General features: G+C 40.8%; 1 protein-coding gene across 6 annotated transcripts in view; it reads left to right on the top strand.

Annotated features, from left to right (window-relative positions):
- The window catches only part of ARHGEF37 (Rho guanine nucleotide exchange factor 37), a 172,807-nt gene that overhangs the window by 109,988 nt on the left and 40,925 nt on the right, over positions 1-21,894 (top strand). For all 6 annotated transcript variants that reach the window (XM_077265751.1, XM_077265756.1, XM_077265757.1 and 3 more), the window contains 5 exons: positions 3,234-3,442; positions 8,348-8,478; positions 16,848-16,952; positions 17,451-17,561; positions 20,560-20,889. In XM_077265751.1, the coding sequence (XP_077121866.1) occupies positions 3,234-3,442; positions 8,348-8,478; positions 16,848-16,952; positions 17,451-17,561; positions 20,560-20,889 (886 nt within the window). The remainder of the gene's footprint in view (positions 1-3,233; positions 3,443-8,347; positions 8,479-16,847; positions 16,953-17,450; positions 17,562-20,559; positions 20,890-21,894) is intronic.

Here is a 21,894-nt window from a genome sequence, read left to right as displayed (position 1 = left end):
TATTTTAGTTCTGAATATTAGTAATTTGGGAGCCAGGCTAAGAGAATAATATTCCTGGGTCCTGGCGATAAGCACTACCCCATGATATTTTAAAGTATTTGCTACATGTATCAAAGTATTCTCCAGGGATAAATCTGTTGGTAAGGGATCTACGGGCATGAGGACTGATTTATCCCAATTAATTGACAATCCTGGCCAAGTTCCAAATATTTTAATAAGGCTCATTGCTAGAAAAATGGAGGAGACCACATTTCCTAAAAATAGAAGAGTGTCTTCCGCATATAAAGAGATTCTCATCTCCAGTGACCCACAACCGAAGCTGGTTATTTCAGTAGAGGCTTATATTAAACAAGCTAATGGCTCTGTCTATCACGAAGAGAAGGGGCGACAGGGGGCATCTGTCTGGTTTCTCTCCCCATCGCGTACGCCCCTGATGCGCAACAATTTACCCTGAGTTTCGTCCTAGGGGATACATATAAGAGTTGGATATATGAAATAAGTTTATCACCAAATCCCATGCCTCTGAAGACCGCCCACAGGAAATTCCACTCTGTGCTGTCAAAAGCTTTGGCAGCGTCAAGAGAAAAGACTTCTCTGGACCCAATAGACTCTGAGCTTAGTTGTAAACCCCAAATTAACTGATGTTGACTTGTGTGGCATAAAGCCTGTTTGGTTGTCATTAGTGATGAGCAAGTGTACTCGTTGCTCTGGTTTTCCCGAGCACGCTCGGGTGACCTCCGAGTATTTATGGCTGCTCGGAGATTGTTTTCATAACGGCAGCTGAATGATTTACAGCTGCTAGCCAGCTTGATTACGTGTGGGGATTCCCTAGCAACCAGGCAACCCCCACATGTACTCAGCCTGGCTAGTAGCTGTAAATCATTCAGCTGCCGCAATGAAAACTAAATCTCCGAGCAGTCATAAATACTCGGAGGTCACCCGAGCATGCTATGGAAAACCCGAGCAAGGAGTACTCTCTCATCACTAGTTGTCATTAATCACTTTGGTAATTACTTTTAACTGTCTGTTGGCTAATGCTTTTGCCAGTAATTTGACATTCATTGAAATGAAATGAGATTGGTCTGGAATCCGGGATCAGACTGACAGGTATTAATATGATTATTACAGCTTCCTTCATGGATTGTGGAAGAGGTCCAGTTTTAACTGATTTTTCAAAGACATTTAGCAATTAAGGTAATATGTCGCTGTACATGTTAAAAAATTCCCCTGGTATTGTGTCAAAACCCAAGGCCTTTTCATTTTGAACCTCTTGAAGTACAAACTCTTCTAAAGTTAGAAGCTTTTCTACTAAGTTTCTATCTTCAATTGCTAATTGCATTACTGGGATGTTTTTTAGGAACTCTTAGATAGCTTCATTTGAGGTAGGCACTGCTTTTTAGATAAATGTATGGAAGAGTAATAACTATGTAAAGATTGAAGGAAATTGTCATCCTCCGTGACAACTACGAAATTTCAGAGATTAGTCTAGATATATATGATGTTCCATTTTGGGCTTCAACAATAGTTGCAGTGATAAACCTAAACTTCGCCACCCCTCCTGATGTCACTATTATGTCAGAGGGATCACGCGGTATGGTTTCCCCACTTGCATCAATGTGATGTTCTGCACGCCCTAGAGACACTTAAGGTTTTCTTGGCACAGTTTTACACAGACACTCCCTGTCCACATGGGCCCTGAGCGGTTCGGAGACAGAGAGAATGTGGCCCATGCAGCCACTGACTTGGCAAAACATGCTTTGACAACCCTGACAGGCTGAGAGGCCTCTTTCACTTACACCAGTGAAACAGAGCCTTATCAGCCCAGTAGGACTGCAACCAGTTCCTCATTAGTTATAAACCCAGTCTGTTAACGGGATTATATCTGGCCAGAAACCAGCCCTGGTAGCATGTCAAGTTAAAATGGAGAGCACAGATGTGTGGAATCGTGGACCTAGATAAAAGAACAGCCCAAGGTTAAATTATATATTTAATCGCCCTAAGGGCACACTAGAGAAAACACTATATACGCAATGGCTATAGATATACAATGGTCAAATATGCAAATACAGGAGAGAGTACAAAAGTATAAGCAGATGAAATATGTCAGTTACCAGTTTGATGTTCGACCATGTGTTGGGCCGCATGGGTGTGTGGGGATCCAGCTAGTTCCAGGTCCTTCAGCACATTACTCGACGTGGCTCCCTGTAGAAGTGAAGAGCAAGCATGACCATGAGAACACATGGCCTTCCACAAGCCTTTATCCTTTTTGTCTGTCATTCCTTTTCCCACCCCTGGGATGGTTTATATCCCCCTCCCCTGGCGGTGTGTAGCTAAATCTCCCAACATCTTTGAAAGATCATAACTTCCCAATGGAAGGTCATAGTTTGGCGGTTCTGGCGCCATCGGATGCAGCTGGGCCCCCGTTACACTTAGAGACCAAACATGGCTTCACTACCAGGCTTCTACTAGCCACTCTGCCTACCTCTCCGCCCTACGGTTCTAGAACGGATCGAGATACTGGATGGGGTTCGACCCATTCCAGAGATCTTGAAAATGTAACCGGTGTGTGGCTAGGACATACCATAACTCCATATTCTCCTTAAATCCTTATGAAATCCTATCTGCAGTTTCATCTTGAATGAAGTGGTGGTGAATTCTGGTTCAATCTTTGTTTATTGGACTGCTGTAGCCAAGCACAATATTCTGCTATTTTTATCAGTCCTATAAAAAATGAAAAGAGTGGAGAATAAGCATGTGGACCTCCGCTCCATTCAGGATGGGGTTCTAGAGCTGGTTCCAGTGCCCCGTTCTCAGGATTGATGGACATACCAGCCGTCAGACTCCCAGCAATTAGTAAGTTCAAACTTATTTTGCGAGTAACCTTTTACATTCTCCCTGTGCACAGCTGGTGAGGGAAGCACAATGATACAGGTGAAATGCCAAATGGCCATATGGTAACATCTGCATACCTTCCATGGGCGTGAACCTTTTGACAGATAATGCTTTTACCTTATCTTCTGAGCAATCGGTCATGCACATTCGTCTTTTAATTATTGTCCATTATATGACATCTTTAGAAAATGACTATCTGTACAAACATGTATTTTGTTGGTAACAATGTTTGGAATAAACTTGCTTCTTTTATAACTCTTCTAAAAGTCACAGTTATGTAATTTTACTGTTCTACATGTGCACCATGTTATAATCTAACAGCATTCTTTTATTTCACAAAGGAGTCCATCATCATCATCACAATACACAGATCTCAGCTTCTACATTGTCATGCCTGTACAACGTATCATGAAGTATCCATTGTTACTAAAGAATATCTTGAGCACAGATGCACAGGACAAAGACTCACGAGATGCAATGCAGAGAGCCCACGACACCATGAAGGAGGTGAATGTCAACATCAATGAGAATAAGAGACGCAAAGAAGTTGGTGAGAAATGTTTTAGTAAATGACACTTAATGAAATGGTTTAAATTTAAAGGATTGTAGAATCCTAAATTATATATTTTAAGGTATCTTATATTAAAATATTGGCATATGTTATACTTGGCTAAATCCTTCCTGGGAGAATACAGTGCTCAATGTGGGTTAGAAATGTGTACTAAAGATGAGCTGCAAGGCAGAGGTGGAAAGGAGCTAATCGTTTTCCCTACATTTTATTATATAGATTAAAAAGAATTCTTTATAAATATGACAATATTCATAAAGTTAAAGTTTAGAAGTGGGCTCACCTAGTATATCCAGCCCTCGAAGATGTTCAATGGTCTGTGAAGAGATAATGTCAATACCTAAGAGAGAAACTAGAACATAGCCTTCTCTGAGTAAGTAAAAAGTTAGTTATTAGTGCATATAAATAACATCGGGTACTTAGTAAACACTGTTTATAATTTAAAAAAAACAAAACATTAAGGCTATGTGCACACGTCAGGATTTCTTGCAGAAAATTCCTGAGAAAAACCTGAAATTTTCTGCAAGAAATCTGCATGCGTTTTTGCTGCGTTTTTGGTGCGTTTTTTTCCGGACATTTCCCAATGCATTTTATAGTGGGAACTCCGCAAAAAACCCCGCAAAATTAATGAACATGCTGCGTTTTTTACCGCGATGCGTTTTTTTTGTGGAAAAAAACGCATCATGTGCACAAAACATGCGGAATTCATTCAAATGATGGGATGCATATTGTATGCTGCATCTTTGCGGTTTTATAGCATTTTTATCTTGGAAAAAACACGAAAAAAACGTGAAAAATCAGCAATGTGTGCACACAGCCTTAAGCCATTCTACCAGTGACAGGGCGTACACAATCGGGACGGTCTTAGCTAGTGTCAGGAAATATCTCCCAGCTTCGGCTCGAGTGGTTACCAGGGACGCTATTGGCCGGAGCACTAAGATTTACTTTACACTACTGGAAGTAGGACTTGTGTATTGCTCTCATCTGCATGTTTGTTTCACTGTTCATCACATATCTACATACTCATGTACTTGTCCCTTTATTCCCAATTGTTCCTTTTCCATTTGTGCAATCTATCAGCACAGCAGTATCTAATTTTTTCATTTTGACTCACTATCCACCGGCCACCCAACAGGGCTCATTGGTCTGCCAGTAGTTATTAGAACTCCTCCCTATATTCGCTGGACACTAGTGTATTTTACGTATTACTTAACATCAAGACTAAGTAACGGTAGATTAATGGTGGTCTGTCAAAAAGTCTTATGGCTGCAATTAACATAGAAGGAATGGGACTGAGCCAGTATGTGGACATGTAAAAATAATAATAATTTTGTTTGTATAGTGCCAACATATTCCGCAGCACATACAATAAATTCAATACAAGGTAAGACCGTTTCAACAGTGACATTAGGAGTGAGGACCCTGCTTACAAGCTTACAATCTACAAGAAAATGGGGAGGACACAATAGGTAAAAAAGTGCTTGTTATTTCAGATCCAGCAACTGTAATAAACAGGGGATGAGGAGAGGAGTAAGAGCCTGTAAAATATATAGTAAAGGAGCAGTCAGTGAGGATAGAGGAGAGCCATCAGAGAATTGTATCCTTGAGCATGATAGAGCAGAGCATAGTGAGGAGGAGCTAATGATCCACTGGCCAAATGCAGCAAAGGATTCAGGAGAATCCGCAGGGAGCAGTGACCTTTGGATTTAGCTGTTAATAGATCACTATAGAATTTAGTAAGGGCAGTTTCAGTAGAATGTGAAGAGAGGAAACCAGATTGTAGATGGTCAAAAAGAGGGTGATCTGAGAGATAGCGGATTAGACGGGAGTGGACCAAGTGGTCCAGGAGTTTAGAGATGAATGAAAGAATAGAAACAGGTCTATAGTTAGTAAAGGGGTTATTATGATGACTTGTTTAAATGAGGAGGGAAGATACCAGAAGAAAGAGAGAGGTTAAATATTTTAGTTAGGTGAGTGTTGACAAATGGTGAGAGAGACTGCAGGAGATGTGAAGGAATAGGGTCACTGTAGCAGGTTGTAGGTCAAGAAGAAGCGAGGAGCCAGGTAACTTTTTCTTCTGTAGCAGGCTAAAAGATTGCAAATGAGCTTGAAGTGCAGCAGGGAAGGGGATCCAGGCACTGAGGAGATTTGACAAAATTATCCTTCTGGATGTGGTTGATTTTTTTAAAAATTTTTTTATAGGAAATGAGTGGGTATATCATCACTGCTGAGGTTTGTGATGGAGGCCTGTGCTTTAGGGCTCAAGAGGAAGTGTAAGGTTTCAAAAACTCATTTTGGATTGTTAGCTAGTGAAGTGATGAGGGTGGTGAAGTAGGATTGTTTAGCCAGATGAAATGCAGAGTTATAAGTTTTGAGCATGACCATATAGTAAATGAAATCCTCTGCTAGAAGCGACTTTTTTTTTCCACTGACGCTTAGCGCACCTTGAGCAATGCTGAGGAAAACGTGTCTGCATAGTATGCCAGGGTTGCCGTCACCTTCCACAGTGGCTTGCGAATGTATTCACCCTCTTGGCTTTTTGCTTATTTTGTTACATTACAACCTGTGTTTAAATGTTTTTGTAATCCATTTTGTGTGTGATGCATCAGCACTAAATAGTCTGGTGAAGTGAGAAAAATGTAGGCTTAAATTTATGATCAATTAACTCAAAAGTGGCACGTGCATATATATTCAGCCCCTTTTCCATTAAGTCCCTAAAAATTTCTGGTGCAAGCAATTACCTTTATAAATCACATGCTTAGTGATATTAAGTCAACCTTATTGCAATCTAAAGGTCATGGTCTGTTTAGTATATACACACCTTTCCTGAAAGGACACACAGGCTGCAACACCATTATGCAAGAGGCAACACTCAGCAAACAGTACAAATATCCTAATCTCTGATGATTCCTTGGAGCGCCATCAAATCCATTATCATCAAATATAACAAACAAACATGGTACCACAGCAAACATGTCAAGAGAGGGCTGTCCACAAAAACTGGATGGTGAGAAATACAGGGATATTCTTGAGCAAAACCTGTTTCAATCTGTCAGAGATTTGAGACTGGGACGGACGTTCATCTTCCAACAAGATAATAACCCAAAGCATAAAGCCAAAGAAGCACTCAAGTGGTTTAAGGGGAAACGTGTAAATGTTTTGGAAGTGGCCTAGTCAGCCCAGACCTTAATCCAATTGAGAATCTATGATCAGACATGAAGATTGCTGTTCACTAGAGGAAACCATCTAACCTGAAGGAGCTGGAGCAATTTTGCGTTGAGGAATGGGCAAAAATCCCAGTGTTAAGATATGGAAAGCTCATAGAGACTTATCTAAAGTGACTTGAAGCTGCAGTTGCCTCAAAAGGAGACTCTACAAAGTACTGACTATAGGGAGTGAATAGTTATGCACACTGAAGTTTTCAATTATTTTGTCCTATTTGCTTCACAATAGAAAGAAAACCAAATGTTCACAGTTGTAGGCATGTTCTTTCCATGAACTGATGCAAACCCTGAAAAAAACCTGTGAAATTCCAGGTTGTGTGGTAGCAAAACTCGAAAAATGCCAAGAGGGTGAATACTTACAATCTTATTATTATAAATTATTGTTACAAAAGTCACATACATCTCTAGCTCTAGCCATTAAATGATCTGTTTCTACATGTGTACAGTCATGGCGGAAAGTGTTGGCACCCTTTAAATTGTTTCAGAAAATTAAGTATTTCTCCCAGAAAATTGTTGCAATTGCAAATGTTTTTTATACAAATATTTATTTCATTTGTGTATTGGAACAACACAAAGAAACAAAGGCAAATTGTACATAATTTAACACAAAACCCCAAAAATGGTCCAGACAAAACTGTTGGCACCCTCAACTTAATATTTGGTTGCACACCCTTTACACATCCTTTAGGCTATGTGAACACGTTCAGGATTTCTTGCAGAAATTTCCTGAGCAAAACCAGACATTTTCTGCAAGAACTCCGCATGCGTTTTTTCACGTTTTTTTTATACTTTTTTTTTTTTGTGCGTTTTTGACGCGTTTTTTTCCCGGAGCTTCCCAATGCATTACATAGCGGGAAAAATGCGAAAAATCTGCAAAATTAATGAACATGCTGCGTTTTTTACGGCTATGCGTTTTTTTTCATGGAAAAAAACGCATCATGTGCACAAAAACTGCGGAATGCATTCTAAATGATGGGATGCACAAAAATTGCGGAATGCATTCTAAATGATGGGATGCATAATGTATGCGTTTTTATGTGTTTTTATAGCAAAAAAAACGCGAAAAGAGCACGAGAAAACCGCAACGTGCACACACAGCCTTATAATAAATAACTGCAATCAATCGCTTCCTATAACCATCAACAAACTTCTTACACCTTTCAACGTGTAACTGAAATGACTGTTTATATATACACTAAAAGATTGAATGTTTCTACATCTAGAATGATGTATTCGGTCTTATCTCGAAGGTTAGACAATGTAGTGTTCCCATGTCTGGAGTTTGCAGTGTTAATTCTAAAAAATGTAGCAGATCCCAAGAGAAGTGAGAGGCACTCCAAACCTGAGGGATTCAACCCGCTCTGTAGAGGACCCTAACAGATTGGCAGGCTTTCTTTCACTTTCTTATGCAGCATCCTCACTTTCATGCAGAGGCGATATGGGTAACACAATGGCCCTCTGGCTTTGGGGCCCAGTTACAACTATGACTGCAGCCCCTTATAGCTCAACTTAATGAGAAGTAAAGTTTTTAAATTCCTTGTTTCTCATTAGTTTTTGTAGCTTCCATTTACCAAAACTGTGACTGAATTATAGGAGCAAATATTATGTACAAACCATTATCCTCCTTTTTTTTTTTTTTTTTTCTTTTTTTTTCTTGAAACAGCCAAAAAGTACCTGCAGTTTGACCAGCGGACTATAAAGGAAAAGGTCTCAACGCTGAACACTCGTACTATATCTAAGAAGTCTCAACGTGTGAGTCTGTTTATAAAGCAAGAGGCTGGCATTGTACCCAAGGTAAGACTTTTCAACCCTGTTTCCACTAATTCAAACACATAAGTAAGTAAATCCTTAAATAAACAGCATAGACGGTTGAGCATTTACTGTAGCATATAACAATATGACGTTCATCTTACCAAGGATTGAATATCAGATTAGCTGAAACTCAAGTGAAAGGTCTCCATTGTTTCACCAATTTTAAATGAGTGTGAAGAAAAACAATTCAGACTAAAACCCCCAGTTCCAAAATGGCTTTAGGAAGAAATAACCTAAATTGGAATTTGGTTAAAGAGAAATCATTCTCATGAATTAAAAAATATGAAGCAAGTCGGAGGCCCAATCACCAAAAGAGATTGACACATACTCAACAGGCAGACAGGACAACTGAGAACTGCACCTAATCATATTCAAGTGCCTCTTCCCGACTCATCCATCTTGGATTTGTGGAGAACAAACTTCACATAGTTAGGAAACAAACAAAAGAAAAAAAACATACCAGAAGCCAGAAGAATCCCTATGGCTTCTAGGAAGCAACTCCCTAATTCTCAGAGCCTCAAAGAATATAAAAACAAAGTCTCAGATTCATCAAAATAAGCATTGTTCACCCCGGCCTTGATGAGATGTGATGAAATCAGATGCTCTTAATTCATTAAGAGGCGTGTACATACCTTTGCACCGATCATCCCAGATGGGGTAAGATTTGGGGAGTAGCAAATGCTGCAGCTTGTCAAATTCATATGGCCATACAGCCGTCCCGCCTCAGCCGCACCTACTTTATTGGAGGTTGGCAAAAATGGCATGAGAACAACAAAAGTTGCAGCACAACCTAGAACCTGTGGTTTTTCAAAGCTTTTTAAGCTATAATGCTGGCATAAAAGCTTTGATAAAATGGACCCATAGACTGTAGAAAACAAAAAAATACTCATAATCTGAAGAACAGACTAGACTATTTATACACAATAGATTAAGCAAAATTTCTGCAGAGATAGGGCATTTGCTATCTAACGAACAATTGGATTTTTATAACCCTTCAATAGTTTGATTGCAAGCAGTTTAAGAATAAATTACAGTCCCACCAACATCCAACAAACAATGGCAAATGCCAAAGCAGAGTACTTGACCACAACAAAAGGAGAGAAAATGAAGACTGGAAACAAAATTATACCACCTGCACCAAGCATGATAATAACCAGATCAACAGATCTCTGCAATAACTGAATCATTATGACCATATTTACCGATTTTTGTGGCCAAGTTTCCCCCACCACATCGGTCCAAAGTACCAGCTCTTGGAATCTGGCAAATTAAAAATATGAAAGGGCTTCTCATTGGACAAACCAAAAATGTGCACAGTTTTAAACTAAATACTCAACTGCAGACACAACAATACAAAATGGCATAATAAATCCAAAACCAAACCACATTTAAAGAAAAGACATATGATCGCAAACATCTCCCCTTTGTTATCTTTATCCTACAACAAGTTCCTGTTTTTCAAATGCTGACCCTAAAGGGAAATAGAAACAACCATTGGAAATAACTCTAGTAAATTCATAATTCTCCACAACCTTACTGGCAATCCAAAAGTGATACTACTTACTAGCACATCAAATTTCATGGAAAAAATGCCAAAAGTCATTGCATCAGGAATGCCATTAGACAGAGAGATAAAAGCTAATTTGTCATAGCTCGGATTTGGGATCCTATCCGGTGACCTTTTGCTCCATGATTGGTTTCCCTCTCTGATGAGCTACAGTCCATTTTGTCTCGTTCAAATACTGATCGCTTCTTTTGTTTTTAGTTTTCCTTTCTTAGTTGGCTTCTCTCCCACTGTTTTTCATTTTCCCTTTTGACTCTGTCCTATCACTTTTTGAGATGGGCTTTCTATGTTCACCTTTCACTTACCTCACTTGCTGGCTATACTTACATGTAGATTGGTGTTTGGGGTTCTGTTGGGAACCATCAGATTCAGCCAAAGGCCAACATACTTGAGCAGCGCCAAAGCTAAGATGCATACACAGTTAATTTTGGTGGAAATTCTCTTCTTAATTAAATCTACGTGAACCACTAAAATTGTTATAAGCATCCAGAACAATGGCCAAGTGATGTAAAAAAACCTAATATTTCCCAATAGGATTCTCAGCTAACATGTTAGCAAAAATGCTTATTCAGATATCTCTGAAACTGATGGCTCTTGTCCTCATCAGATCCATCATCAGATCATCATCAAGCTGGCAAAAGAGAGAGCATATCAATAAGTAAATTCTTACAGAATCAGTCCTTTAATGCATACCTGTCTTTTTAATTTTTATTTCATAAATCAATAGTACACATGAAAATAAGCACATTTGTAATATTTCTTATCAGAAACATTTGCTTCTTTCTTTGACAAGATTGATCATGATCAAAATTCTCAATTCTGAGGTAAAACTGTATTCATTGAAGACAAACTTTCCCATCACTGAGATGGGAGATGACACTTTCATGTGTACTATTGTTTAGGAAATAAAAGTTAAAACGATAGCTGCTCTTTATTGAGGCAGAAAGGTTAAAGACAAACTGAAATTTCACATGTTAACGCTACCTTGTAGCAAGTCTCCAGGATCTTTTTTGACCTAGCAGGCAAATAGCAAACTGATTTGCCCTCAGCCCTGTCCACCCTGTCTGCTTTCCACACAGCAGGCAGTCAAGCATCAGTACATTTAAAACAGGAGAAAGAGCCATCTGAGAAGTGGGAGCCAAAGTACAAGCTGAGACTGGAGAAGAGAAACACAGAACACTCTAAATTCATGATACCATCAATGAAATGTAGCTCCCTGACACCAGGTGCACTCATGCAGCCTATGCCACTATTGGCACCATGCATAGAAAAATTAATTCAGAAAACAGCATTGTGCCTACAGGGAAATATGGTGGTGACAATCCTTATGTGAGGCTGCATAAGTGCTTCTGGTGTTGGGGAGCTACATTTCATTAATCGTATCCTGAACTCAGATGTACTCCTCTATATTGAAAAAGAAGATTCTACCATCACTATGCCCTTGGTAGACAGGCATTTTTTCTAAATGCATGGTGGCTACATTGAAATATAGTGGTGGCAGGGTCCGTATGTGGGACTCCAAGAGTGCTCATGGTGTCAGGGAGCTACGTTTCATTGATGGTGTCATGAATTCAGATTTTCTGCTCAATATTGAAAGAGAAGATGCTACCATCACACCGTGTCCATGGTAGGTGTGCAATTTACAAACATGAGTGATCCAAAACACACAATAAAGGTCCCTGTAGCATTTCTGAAGAACAAGGTGAAGTGATTCAGTGACCAACCTTTTATGTTATAAGTTAAAAAATGCTATTTGAGACTCAGTCTGGTCAAAATCTAGGACATTGTTCCTGTGCTCAGATCAATGTAAATTAAAATTAATATCCTATGGAGGTCTGGGTTTGCAATGATACTAAAAATCAAAGTGGAAAATCAAATTTCAAGCTGATTCAACTTCAGTGGATATACCTCAAGACACGGAAATGTTGCTCAGTAGTCTGTGTGGCCTCCACATGCCTCCATGACCTCCCAGCAATGCCTGGGCATGGTCCTGATAAGGTGGCAGATGTTTACCTGAGGGATCTCCTCAATAACTTGGATTAAGCATCAGTCAACTCCTGGACTGTCTGTGGTGCAACGTGGCATTGGTGAATGGCACAAAACATGATGTTCCAGATGTGTTTCATTGGTCTTGGGAACGGACCGGCCAGTCCATAGCATCAATGCCTTCATAATGCAAGAACTGCCGACACACTTCAGCCACATGAGGCCTAGCATTGTCATGCATCAGAAGGAACCCAGGGCCCACTGCACCTGCATATAGTCTCATAGTGGGTCTGAGGATCTTGTCCCGGTACATAATGGCAGTCAGGGTACCTCTGGCTAGCCCATGGAGGGCTGTGCAGCCCTCCAAAAAAAATGCCTCCCCACACCATTGACACACTGAAGGTCAAGCTGGAGAATTTTGCAGGCAGCATAACGTTCTCCACGGTGTCTCCAGACTCTGTCACATGTGCTCAGTGTGAACCTGCACTCGTCCATGAAATGCACAGGGCACCAGTGTCAAATCTGCCAATCTTGGTGTTCTCTGGCAAATGCCAATCGTTCTGCACGGTGTTGGGCCGTAAGCACAACACCCACTTGTGAAAATTGGGCAGTTATACCACCCTCATGGAATCTGTTTTTGACAGTTTGAGCAGACACATGGATGTTAGTGGCCAACTGGAGGTCTTTTTGCAGGGCTCTGGCCCTGCTCCTCCTGTTCCCCTTTGCACAAAGAAGGAGGTATAGGGGGAAAAGCTAGTACTAGGGAAGAGAGAGAGAGGATTCTAAAAAATATAAACAAACTGGAGCAGTGGGCAGCAACTAGCAGAGTGGTGTTTAACAGGGAAAAATGCAAAGTACTACATCTGGGCAATAAAAATGAAAAAGCATATACAGAATGGGAGGAATAGGGCTAAGCAACAGCACATGTGAAAAAGACTTTGGTATTTTAATAGATCACAGACTGAACATGAGTCAACAGTGTGATGCAGCAGCAAAAAAGGCAAGTGCAATTCTGGGATGTATTAACAGTAGCATACAGTCAAGATCACAGATACAGAACACAATATCTACAATCAAATATGATGAAGGTTTAAAGATCTTTTTGGATTGTTTCACTTCCTCTGCCACTGGATGCCTTGACTGTGTACAAGGCATCATGAAATCTGAAGATTACCAAAGGATTTTGGGGCACAATGCAGTATCCAGCGTCAGAAAGCTGGATCTGCGTCCTAGGTCCTGGATCTTCCAGCAGGGCAGTAACCCCAAACATACTTCAAGAAGCACCCAGAAACGGATGGAATCAAATTGCTGAAGTGGCCAGCAATGAGTCTGGATCTATATCCCATTAAAAACCTGTGGAAAGATCTTAAAATTGCTGTTGGGCAAAGGCACTTTTGGTAGAGAGGCCCGAGTATGCTGTAGATATAGTATATCTTGACTTCAGCAAAGCATTTGACAAAGTATCTCACACCATCCTTATAGAAAAAATGACTAAGTATAGAATGGACAAGGCAACTGTTAGGTGGATTCATAACTGGCTTAGTGATTGGACCCAAAGAGTGGTCATAAATGGCTGCACATCCAGTTGGAAGAATGTCTCAAGTGGGGTACCACAGGGTTATGTCCTGGACCCTGTATTCTTCAACATCTTTATCAATGATTTAGATGAAGCAATTGAGGGTATACTGATTAAATCTGCCGATGACACAAAGTTAGGAGAGATAGCTAATACTAGAGAAGAGAGAGAGGATTCAAAAAGATATAAATAAACTGGAGCAGTGGGCAGCAACCAACAGAATGGCCTTTAACAAGGAAAAATGCAAAGTACTACATCTGGGCAATAAAAATGAAAAAAGCATATACAGAATGGGAGGAATAGGGCTAAGCAACAGCACATGTGAAAAAGACTTGGGTATACTAATAGATCATAAACTGAACATGAGTCAACAGTGTGATGCAGCAGCAAAAAAGGCAAATGCAATTCTGGGTTGTATTAACAGATATATACAGTCTAGATCACGCGAAGTCATTATTGCCCTCTAGTCCTCTTTGTTCAGACCTCATCTGGAATACTGTGTCTAGTTTTGGGCACCACATTTTAAGACATCCACAAACTGGAGCCAGTTCAGAGAAGAGCGACCAGAATGGTGAACGGTCTGCAAACCATGTCTTATGAAGAACGGTTTCAGGATTTGGGAATGTTTAGCTTGCAGAAAAGAAGACTGAGAGGAGACTTAGTAGCGGCCTACAAATATCTCAAGGCCTGTCACAATGTATAGTCATGGCCAAAAGTATTGACACCCCTGCAATTCTGTCAGATAATACTCAGTTTCTTCCTGAAAATGATTGCAAACACAAATTCTTTGGTATTATTAACTTCATTTAATTTGTCTTAAATGAAAAAACACAAAAAGAATTGTCCTAAAGCCAAATTGGATATAATTTCACACCAAACATAAAAAAGGGGGTGGACAAAAGTATTGGCGCTGTTCGAAAAATCATGTGATGCTTCTCTAATTTGTGTAATTAACAGCACCTGTAACTTACCTGTGGCACCTAACAGGTGTTGGCAATAACTAAATCACACTTGCAGCCAGTTGACATGGATTAAAGTTGACTTAACCTCTGTCCTGTGTCCTTGTGTGTACCACATTGAGCATGGAGAAAAGAAAGAAGACCAAAGAACTGTCTGAGGACTTGAGAAACCAAATTGTGAGGAAGCATGAGCAATCTCAAGGCTACAAGTCCATCTCCAAAGACCTGAATGTTCCTGTGTCTACCGTGCGCAGTGTCATCAAGAAGTTTAAAGCCCATGGCACTGTGGCTAACTTCCCTAGCTGTGGACGGAAAAGAAAAATTGACAAGAGATTTCAACGCAAGATTGTGCGGATGTTGGATAAAGAACCTCAACTAACATCCAAACAAGTTCAAGCTGCCCTGCAGTCCGAGGGTACAACAGTGTCAACCCCTACTATCCATCAGCGTCTGAATGAAAAGGGACTGTATGGTTGGAGACCCAAGAAGACCCCACTTCTTACCCTGAGACATAAAAAAGCCAGGCTGGAGTTTGCCAAAACTTCCCGGAAAAAGCCTAAAACGTTTTGGAAGAATGTTCTCTGGTCAGATGAGACAAAAGTAGAGCTTTTTGGGCAAAGGCATCAACATAGAGTTTACATGAGAAAAAAAGAGGCATTCAAAGAAAAGAACACGGTCCCTACAGTCAAACGTGGCGGAGGTTCCCTGATGTTTTGTTTTGCTGCCTCTGGCACTGGACTGCTTGATCGTGTGCATGGCATTATGAAGTCTGAAGACTACCAACAAATTTTGCAGCATAATGTAGGGCCCAGTATGAGAAAGCTGGGTCTCCCTCAGAGGTCATGGGTCTTCCAGCAGGACAATGACCCAAAACACACTTCAAAAAGCACTAGAAAATGGTTTGAGAGAAAGCACTGGAGACTTCTAAGGTGGCTAGCAATGAGTCCAGACCTGAATCCCATTGAACACCTGTGGAGAGATCTAAAAATGGCAGTTAGGAGAAGGCACCCTTCAAATATCAGGGACCTGGAGCAGTTTGCCAAAGAAGAATGGTCTAAAATTCCAGCAGAACATTGTAAGAAACTCATTGATGGTTAACGGAAGCGGTTGGTCGCAGTTATTTTGGCTAAAGGTTGTGCAACCAAGTATTAGGCTGAGGGTGCCAATACTTTTGTCTGGCCCATTTTTGAGTTTTGTGTGAAATGATCAATGTTTTGCTTTTTGCTTCATTCTCTTTTGTGTTTTTTCATTTAAGACAAATTAAATGAAGATAATAATACCAAAGAATTTGTGTTTGCAATCATTTTCAGGAAGAAACTGAGTATTATCTGACAGAATTGCAGGGGTGTCAATACTTTTGGCCATGACTGGAAAGACTAGAAACAATAGGATGAAACTGAATGGGAGGAGACACCGATTAGATATTAGAAAATACTTTTTTACAGTTAGGGTGATCAATGAGTGGAACAGGCTGCCACGAGAGGTGGTGAGTTCTCCTTCCATGGAAGTCTTCAAACAGAGGCTGGACAGGCCTCTGTCTGGGATGATTTAGTGAATCCTGCTTTGAGCAGGGGGTTGGACCAGATGACCCAGGAGGTCCCTTCCAACTCTACCATTCTATGATTCTATTCGACCTCACTATGCTCCTGTTAATCCCCTCCTGTCTGTCCCATCCCCCATCCTGTGGAGCCTGGGACAAAAATGTAATGTAAACAAGCCACAAGACAAAAGAGGGATACGCACTAAGCAATAATAGGAAGGAGGATAGGGACAGGGAGGAATAAAATAAATGGGAACAAGGACCACGAGTTAAACACACACGTTCAACAGAACACCTCTACAACTTCTCTCCAAAACACTTAGCTTAAGCACACAGCACAGGAAGACAAATCTCCAATAGCAGCAACGAACTCTTATCTAGCATAGCGTCTCCAAAGAGCAAGGAAGCAGCTCTTTCACTGGCAGAACACAGAGGGCCTGGCCAGGTTTTAAAGGAAGAGTTATCAACCAGTTCAGAAGCTGAAAAGGAGCTGCATGTTTTTGACCAGCATAAAATGGGTTGTTAACCTCTTCAGCACCAAAGGAAACCAAATTAATTTAAAACAGGATCCAAATACACAGGTTAAATGGAAGATCTGCGATTCACAATACGCAGTGATCCTCTATACCCAGATAACCCAGTTTGGTTTAACACACTTGTGCCATGTAGAAAACATATGTGTTTCTATCCACTGCTGCCTATTAAACTTATATTTTGTTATGGTAGAGCAAAGACAAGGAGTTTGACAGACTGGCTGAAAGATTTCATACCCTGGCTGCTGCTGTTAGCCGATTGGAAGAAAACCTTGTATTACATGTGAAGAATGTGGAGGTGAGTGATGATTACATGTAGATAACTGTTAGAGAAGAGTCAGACAGCTGTAAAATTTGGATGAGGATCGCAACACAATGCTCAGACTGGCTGTCGGTTCACCCGACCCTAACATGACATTTGCATAGAAATATATGCAGTCATGCTTGGGTCGGGAGAGCCGATGGCCAGTTTGAGCATTAAGTTGCTATCCTCATCTGAGTTATACAGCCGTCGGACTCTTTCCTTCCATAGTATATACTTTGTACTGTTTTTCAATCTATTCACTTATTGAATTCTGTATTTGATATTAGAAGGGTGGATCATACAGACAAAAATCAACTTATTCGACCACATGACAGGGCTGAGACAGAAAAAGACTCTGCTATGGACACATATATGTACATTTGCTCATCTCGTATTTACTGACCTTGTTATATTTTTGTTTTTTGTCTGACAGTTAATATAATTATACTTCCCATGATTCACTACTTACCTACATCTTTTTCCTGTTTCAAGGCATATTTTCATATCCAGCCAGAGACCTATCCTGTAGAGTTCCTGCAAGGATCAGTCCACCCAATGAACAGCTATACTCTAGAACTCTGCAACAGCATTTACCCAACTTATGTAAGTACCCTAGGTCTCAGGCTCAGTCATTCAGTCACAGGAGAGCAAAGTGCTTGGTGAGTGCAGTTGCACAGGTGGTTCCCCTTTAAAGAAGATAAACACTGAGTTTAAAGAAAAATTAAATGGAAGGTAATTCTCAGCACATGCGCCTTGTATCTTTCACTGCAATGGACCGACACACATTCTCAACGTGATCAGCTCACAACTATTCCCCTTCTCCCTACACGGCTGAGTTTAAGAGTAACCATTGCTTTCTTTTTATATCATAAATCAACAGTACTCGTGAAGTTAAGAAACTTTGGGTACCGTTACACTAAACGACTTACCAACGATCACGACCAGCGATACGACCTGGCCGTGATCGTTGGTAAGTCGTTGTGTGGTCGCTGGGGAGCTGTCACACAGACAGCTCTCCAGCGACCAACGATGCTGAAGTCCCGGGTAACCAGGGTAAACATCGGGTTACTAAGCGCAGGGCCGCGCTTAGTAACCCGACGTTTACCCTGGTTACCATTGTAAATGTAAAAAAAAAAAAAATACTACATACTCACATTCCGGTGTCTGTCACATCCCTTGCCGTCAGCTTCCCGCACTGACTATGTGAGTGCCGGCCGTAAAGCACAGCACAGCGGTGACGTCACCGCTGTGCTCTGCTTTTACTTTACGGCCGGCGCTCAGAGTCAGTGCGGGAAGCAGACGGCGAGGGACGTGACAGACACCGGAATGTGAGTATGTAGTATTTTTTTTTTTTTTACATTTACAATGGTAACCAGGGTAAACATCGGGTTACTAAGCGCGGCCCTGCGCTTAGTAACCCGATGTTTACCCTGGTTACAAGCGAACACATCGCTGGATCGGCGTCACACACGCCGATGCAGCGATGACAGCGGGTGATCCAGCGACGAAAGAAAGTTTCAAACGATCTGCTACGACGTACGATTCTCAGCGGGGTCCCTGATCGCAGTAGCATGTCAGACACAGCGAGATCGTATGTATATCGCTGGAACGTCACGGATCGTGCCGTCGTAGCGACCAAAGTGCCACTGTGAGACGGTACCCTTAGTAATATATCTTATCAGAGAAATCTGCTTATTTCTTCTTTCTCCTGTACTGATCATTCATTCTCGAAACTATCAATTCACAGGTAAAATTTGTATTCAGTGAAGACAGATTGTTACATTACTGAGATAAGAGATGGCAGTTGGTACTGATAATATTCTATGTAGACAGGAGTGAAGAGGAGAAGAAACAGCTCATCCTTCATCCTCTCCCCTTTCTTATATATAGAGTGTTATAAAACCAACTGTCACCTCCTATGTCATTAATGTAAAAATCACTGAACATTTTGCATCGATTTTTACTGAGCGTTTTAAAAATGAAAGATCAGTCCAGGAGGAGAAACAAGCAGATTTCTCTGATAAGATAGATTACAAAGTCGCTTATTTTCATGGGCACTTTTGATTTATGATATAAAAATTACAACTATAGTTACTCTTCAAGTGTGCACAATTCAACTTTACTGTACAACTGCAAAAAAACATACACAAGGCATTTTGGCCCAAACCCTGCAAATTTTAACTGAACAAACTATAACAAAATCAATACTACTTTCTCCTGTTCCTATCTGCTCTTCACTCAACAAAAGTCTCACTCGAGAGACTGCATTACCTACCATAAGCACAACTGCATCTCACAGATTTTAATCTTGTGTAGAAAAATGTTAAAATTTGAGAGTCCTCAGTTGTTGATACCTCTTAATGACTAAGTGAAAAGATGCTAAAAAATAACAAACTTTCGGGACTACTCAGGGTCTCTTCATCAGGCTTAGCATAACACAAAATCTGGAAAGTCATATATTTATACACAACAAGACACAGGAATAATGGAGTAAATAAGACCAGTGACGTGAATCAGAACTATCAATATGGGACAGGGAGAAACAGTTGTGGCCGTAAATATTGGAGCAGTTCACAGATAAGGAGTGTGGTGGGAAAATTGTTTATTTTCCTGATTAAGGTCTGATCCATGGTTGTGATGCCCTCAAAAAGTCTGAGCAGTTCATTCCTTAATGGATGAAAAAGAAATTAATACATGCAACAAATTCATTCCTGCTCTGAATGTGTCAAAGGTCATCATAAGTTTGTACTCCCAGATTCTTCTCTCTCTTTGGGATGTGAAGTTAGATTTCAATACCAGCAATTTCATGTTTATGATGCTGTGATCAGAGTTATAAAAATGTTTGACCTTAGGTAGATCTATTTTTTTTATTCTGTGGCAATGACAATTTATCCTTGTTCTAAGTTTTTGTCCTGTCCCACCTACATACAGATCCCCCAGTTGGACATTTGGTACATATAATTAAGTACCCTACATTAGATGTGATGCAACTGAAAGTATCTGGGATCTTGTAGTCCTGATGTGAGTTGGGAATCTTTAACTTGTCCGTTGTCACATAGCATCCACACCACTAGGTCAGGACTTCCCTCCTTTTGGATTCCTAGTCATTGGAAAGAGCCATGCAACAGAATGAACCTGTCAACCCTTCTAACTCAGTGGAAACTAGCCTTACACTGCAGCTCCTCCTGGGCATCGCCAAAGTGGTCCATCCCAACTCGACTCTCCGAGCTCAGCACGGCAGTCATTGTTTCCTGTTTCTTACCAGGTTGATAGGAATCCAGCAAAGGCTCTCACTAGAATAGCCCCACCAACTCCAGCAATGTCCTCCACAACAGCCGATCCTTTGGCACTCAATAATAAGCCTCTGCCAGAGGAGTCTGGCATCAGCACTTTCATCAAATTCTAGAAATCTTTCACCTTTTCTAATTTGCTAGTGTATGACAATTCTTCAGCATTATAGGACTTGCTTTGATAATTGTAATATTTTTAGTAGCTTCACTTACTGATGATTGTATATGTAAATTGTTGTATGAGAACATGATTTGATTCATTTTTCTATTCAATTTGTTCTCTAAATTCTGATATCACCTTCTTCTTACAGAAAAGTAGACTGCAAATAATGGTTCTGCAGCCTCTGAGTAACCTTTCAGAATACTTAAGGGGACCAAAGAACCTGATCCGGAAGAGAATGGATAAACTTTTAGACTATGAGAATTTGGAGGAGAGGCACAGTGAAACTGGAAAGATGACATGGGAAGAGGAGGACATAGTGAACACATACAAGACCATTCATTCCATGCTGTTGTCTGAGCTGCCCAGCTGCATCCAGCTGTCCTATCAGTTGCTTCATAGTATTTTCCTCAGTTTCATTGCTGTGCAGAAAGATTTGGCTGTTCAAGGATCTTTTGCAGCAGAAGAACATTCTTCTCAGGTAATAAAAATAAATAAATATAAGCAAAATATACAGTATATTGCTCATAGACTCATTGCTTTTATACAGAATATACAGTCTATGAGCAATAGTGTATTCAAAAGTCCACTATAGATTGCAATGAGATGGGTAGGGTAGGCATTGCACTGAGATGGGTAGGGTAGGCATTGCACTGAGATGGGTAGGGTGGGCAGAGCTGAGGGCCACCACAATGGCCATCTCTAATTCTGAAGGGCGGGCTTTTCTGTGGATTGCATATACAGAATTCCACTACATTCATTTCACTCTGTACCATGTATAGTTCTATTGTCTCAGGCAAAAACAGCTGAATTCAGGAAATTGAAAAAGATAAAGAAAGAAGTAAGGCTGCTTTCATACATCAGGTTTTTTGCCGGATGCCGTTTCCGGCGTCGCGCCGCATCGCCGGATCCGGTTTTTTTTTTCAGGAAACCGGATGAGACGGAAAAACCAGATCCATCTCATCCAGTTGCCATCCGGTTCGTCCGGTTTTCTTTCCGTTTTTTTACGTATCTGGCTTTTAAAAACGCCCCCTGAAAGGCGGTGATGATTGGCCGGCGTAAAACTATATATACAGTGTTCCCACATCTGTGACGAGTTGGAGAGGAGCAAGATACAGAGCAAGATGGACGGCATTATTGCAAAGATTCTGCAGAATAACGTGGATTTCATCACAGAGGCGAATCGATTGAAAGCAATTGTTATTGAGAAAGAGCGAGAGAGACAGCGTGTCATGCGTCTGCGACGACGCCGTTTGTGGATCCACCCCATCACGGCACAGAGAATGACCCGGGGAGTCTTTTCCACTTTGTATATGGAGCTTCGAGGTGACCCTGACAAGTTTTTCAGCTATGTTCGGATGAAAGCGGAGAACTTTGATATATTGGTGGAGCGGGTTGAACATCTGATAAGGAGTGATACCTATTGCCGATTCTCCATAACCCCGGCTGAGCGTCTGATGGTCACTCTCCGGTAAGCATTCTTTTT

This window comes from Ranitomeya variabilis, chromosome 5 (assembly GCF_051348905.1).
Source record: "Ranitomeya variabilis isolate aRanVar5 chromosome 5, aRanVar5.hap1, whole genome shotgun sequence".
In the NCBI taxonomy this organism is placed as follows: domain Eukaryota; kingdom Metazoa; phylum Chordata; class Amphibia; order Anura; family Dendrobatidae; genus Ranitomeya; species Ranitomeya variabilis.
Note: the sequence above shows the minus strand (reverse complement) of the source record. Positions and strands in the feature narration are given on the sequence as shown.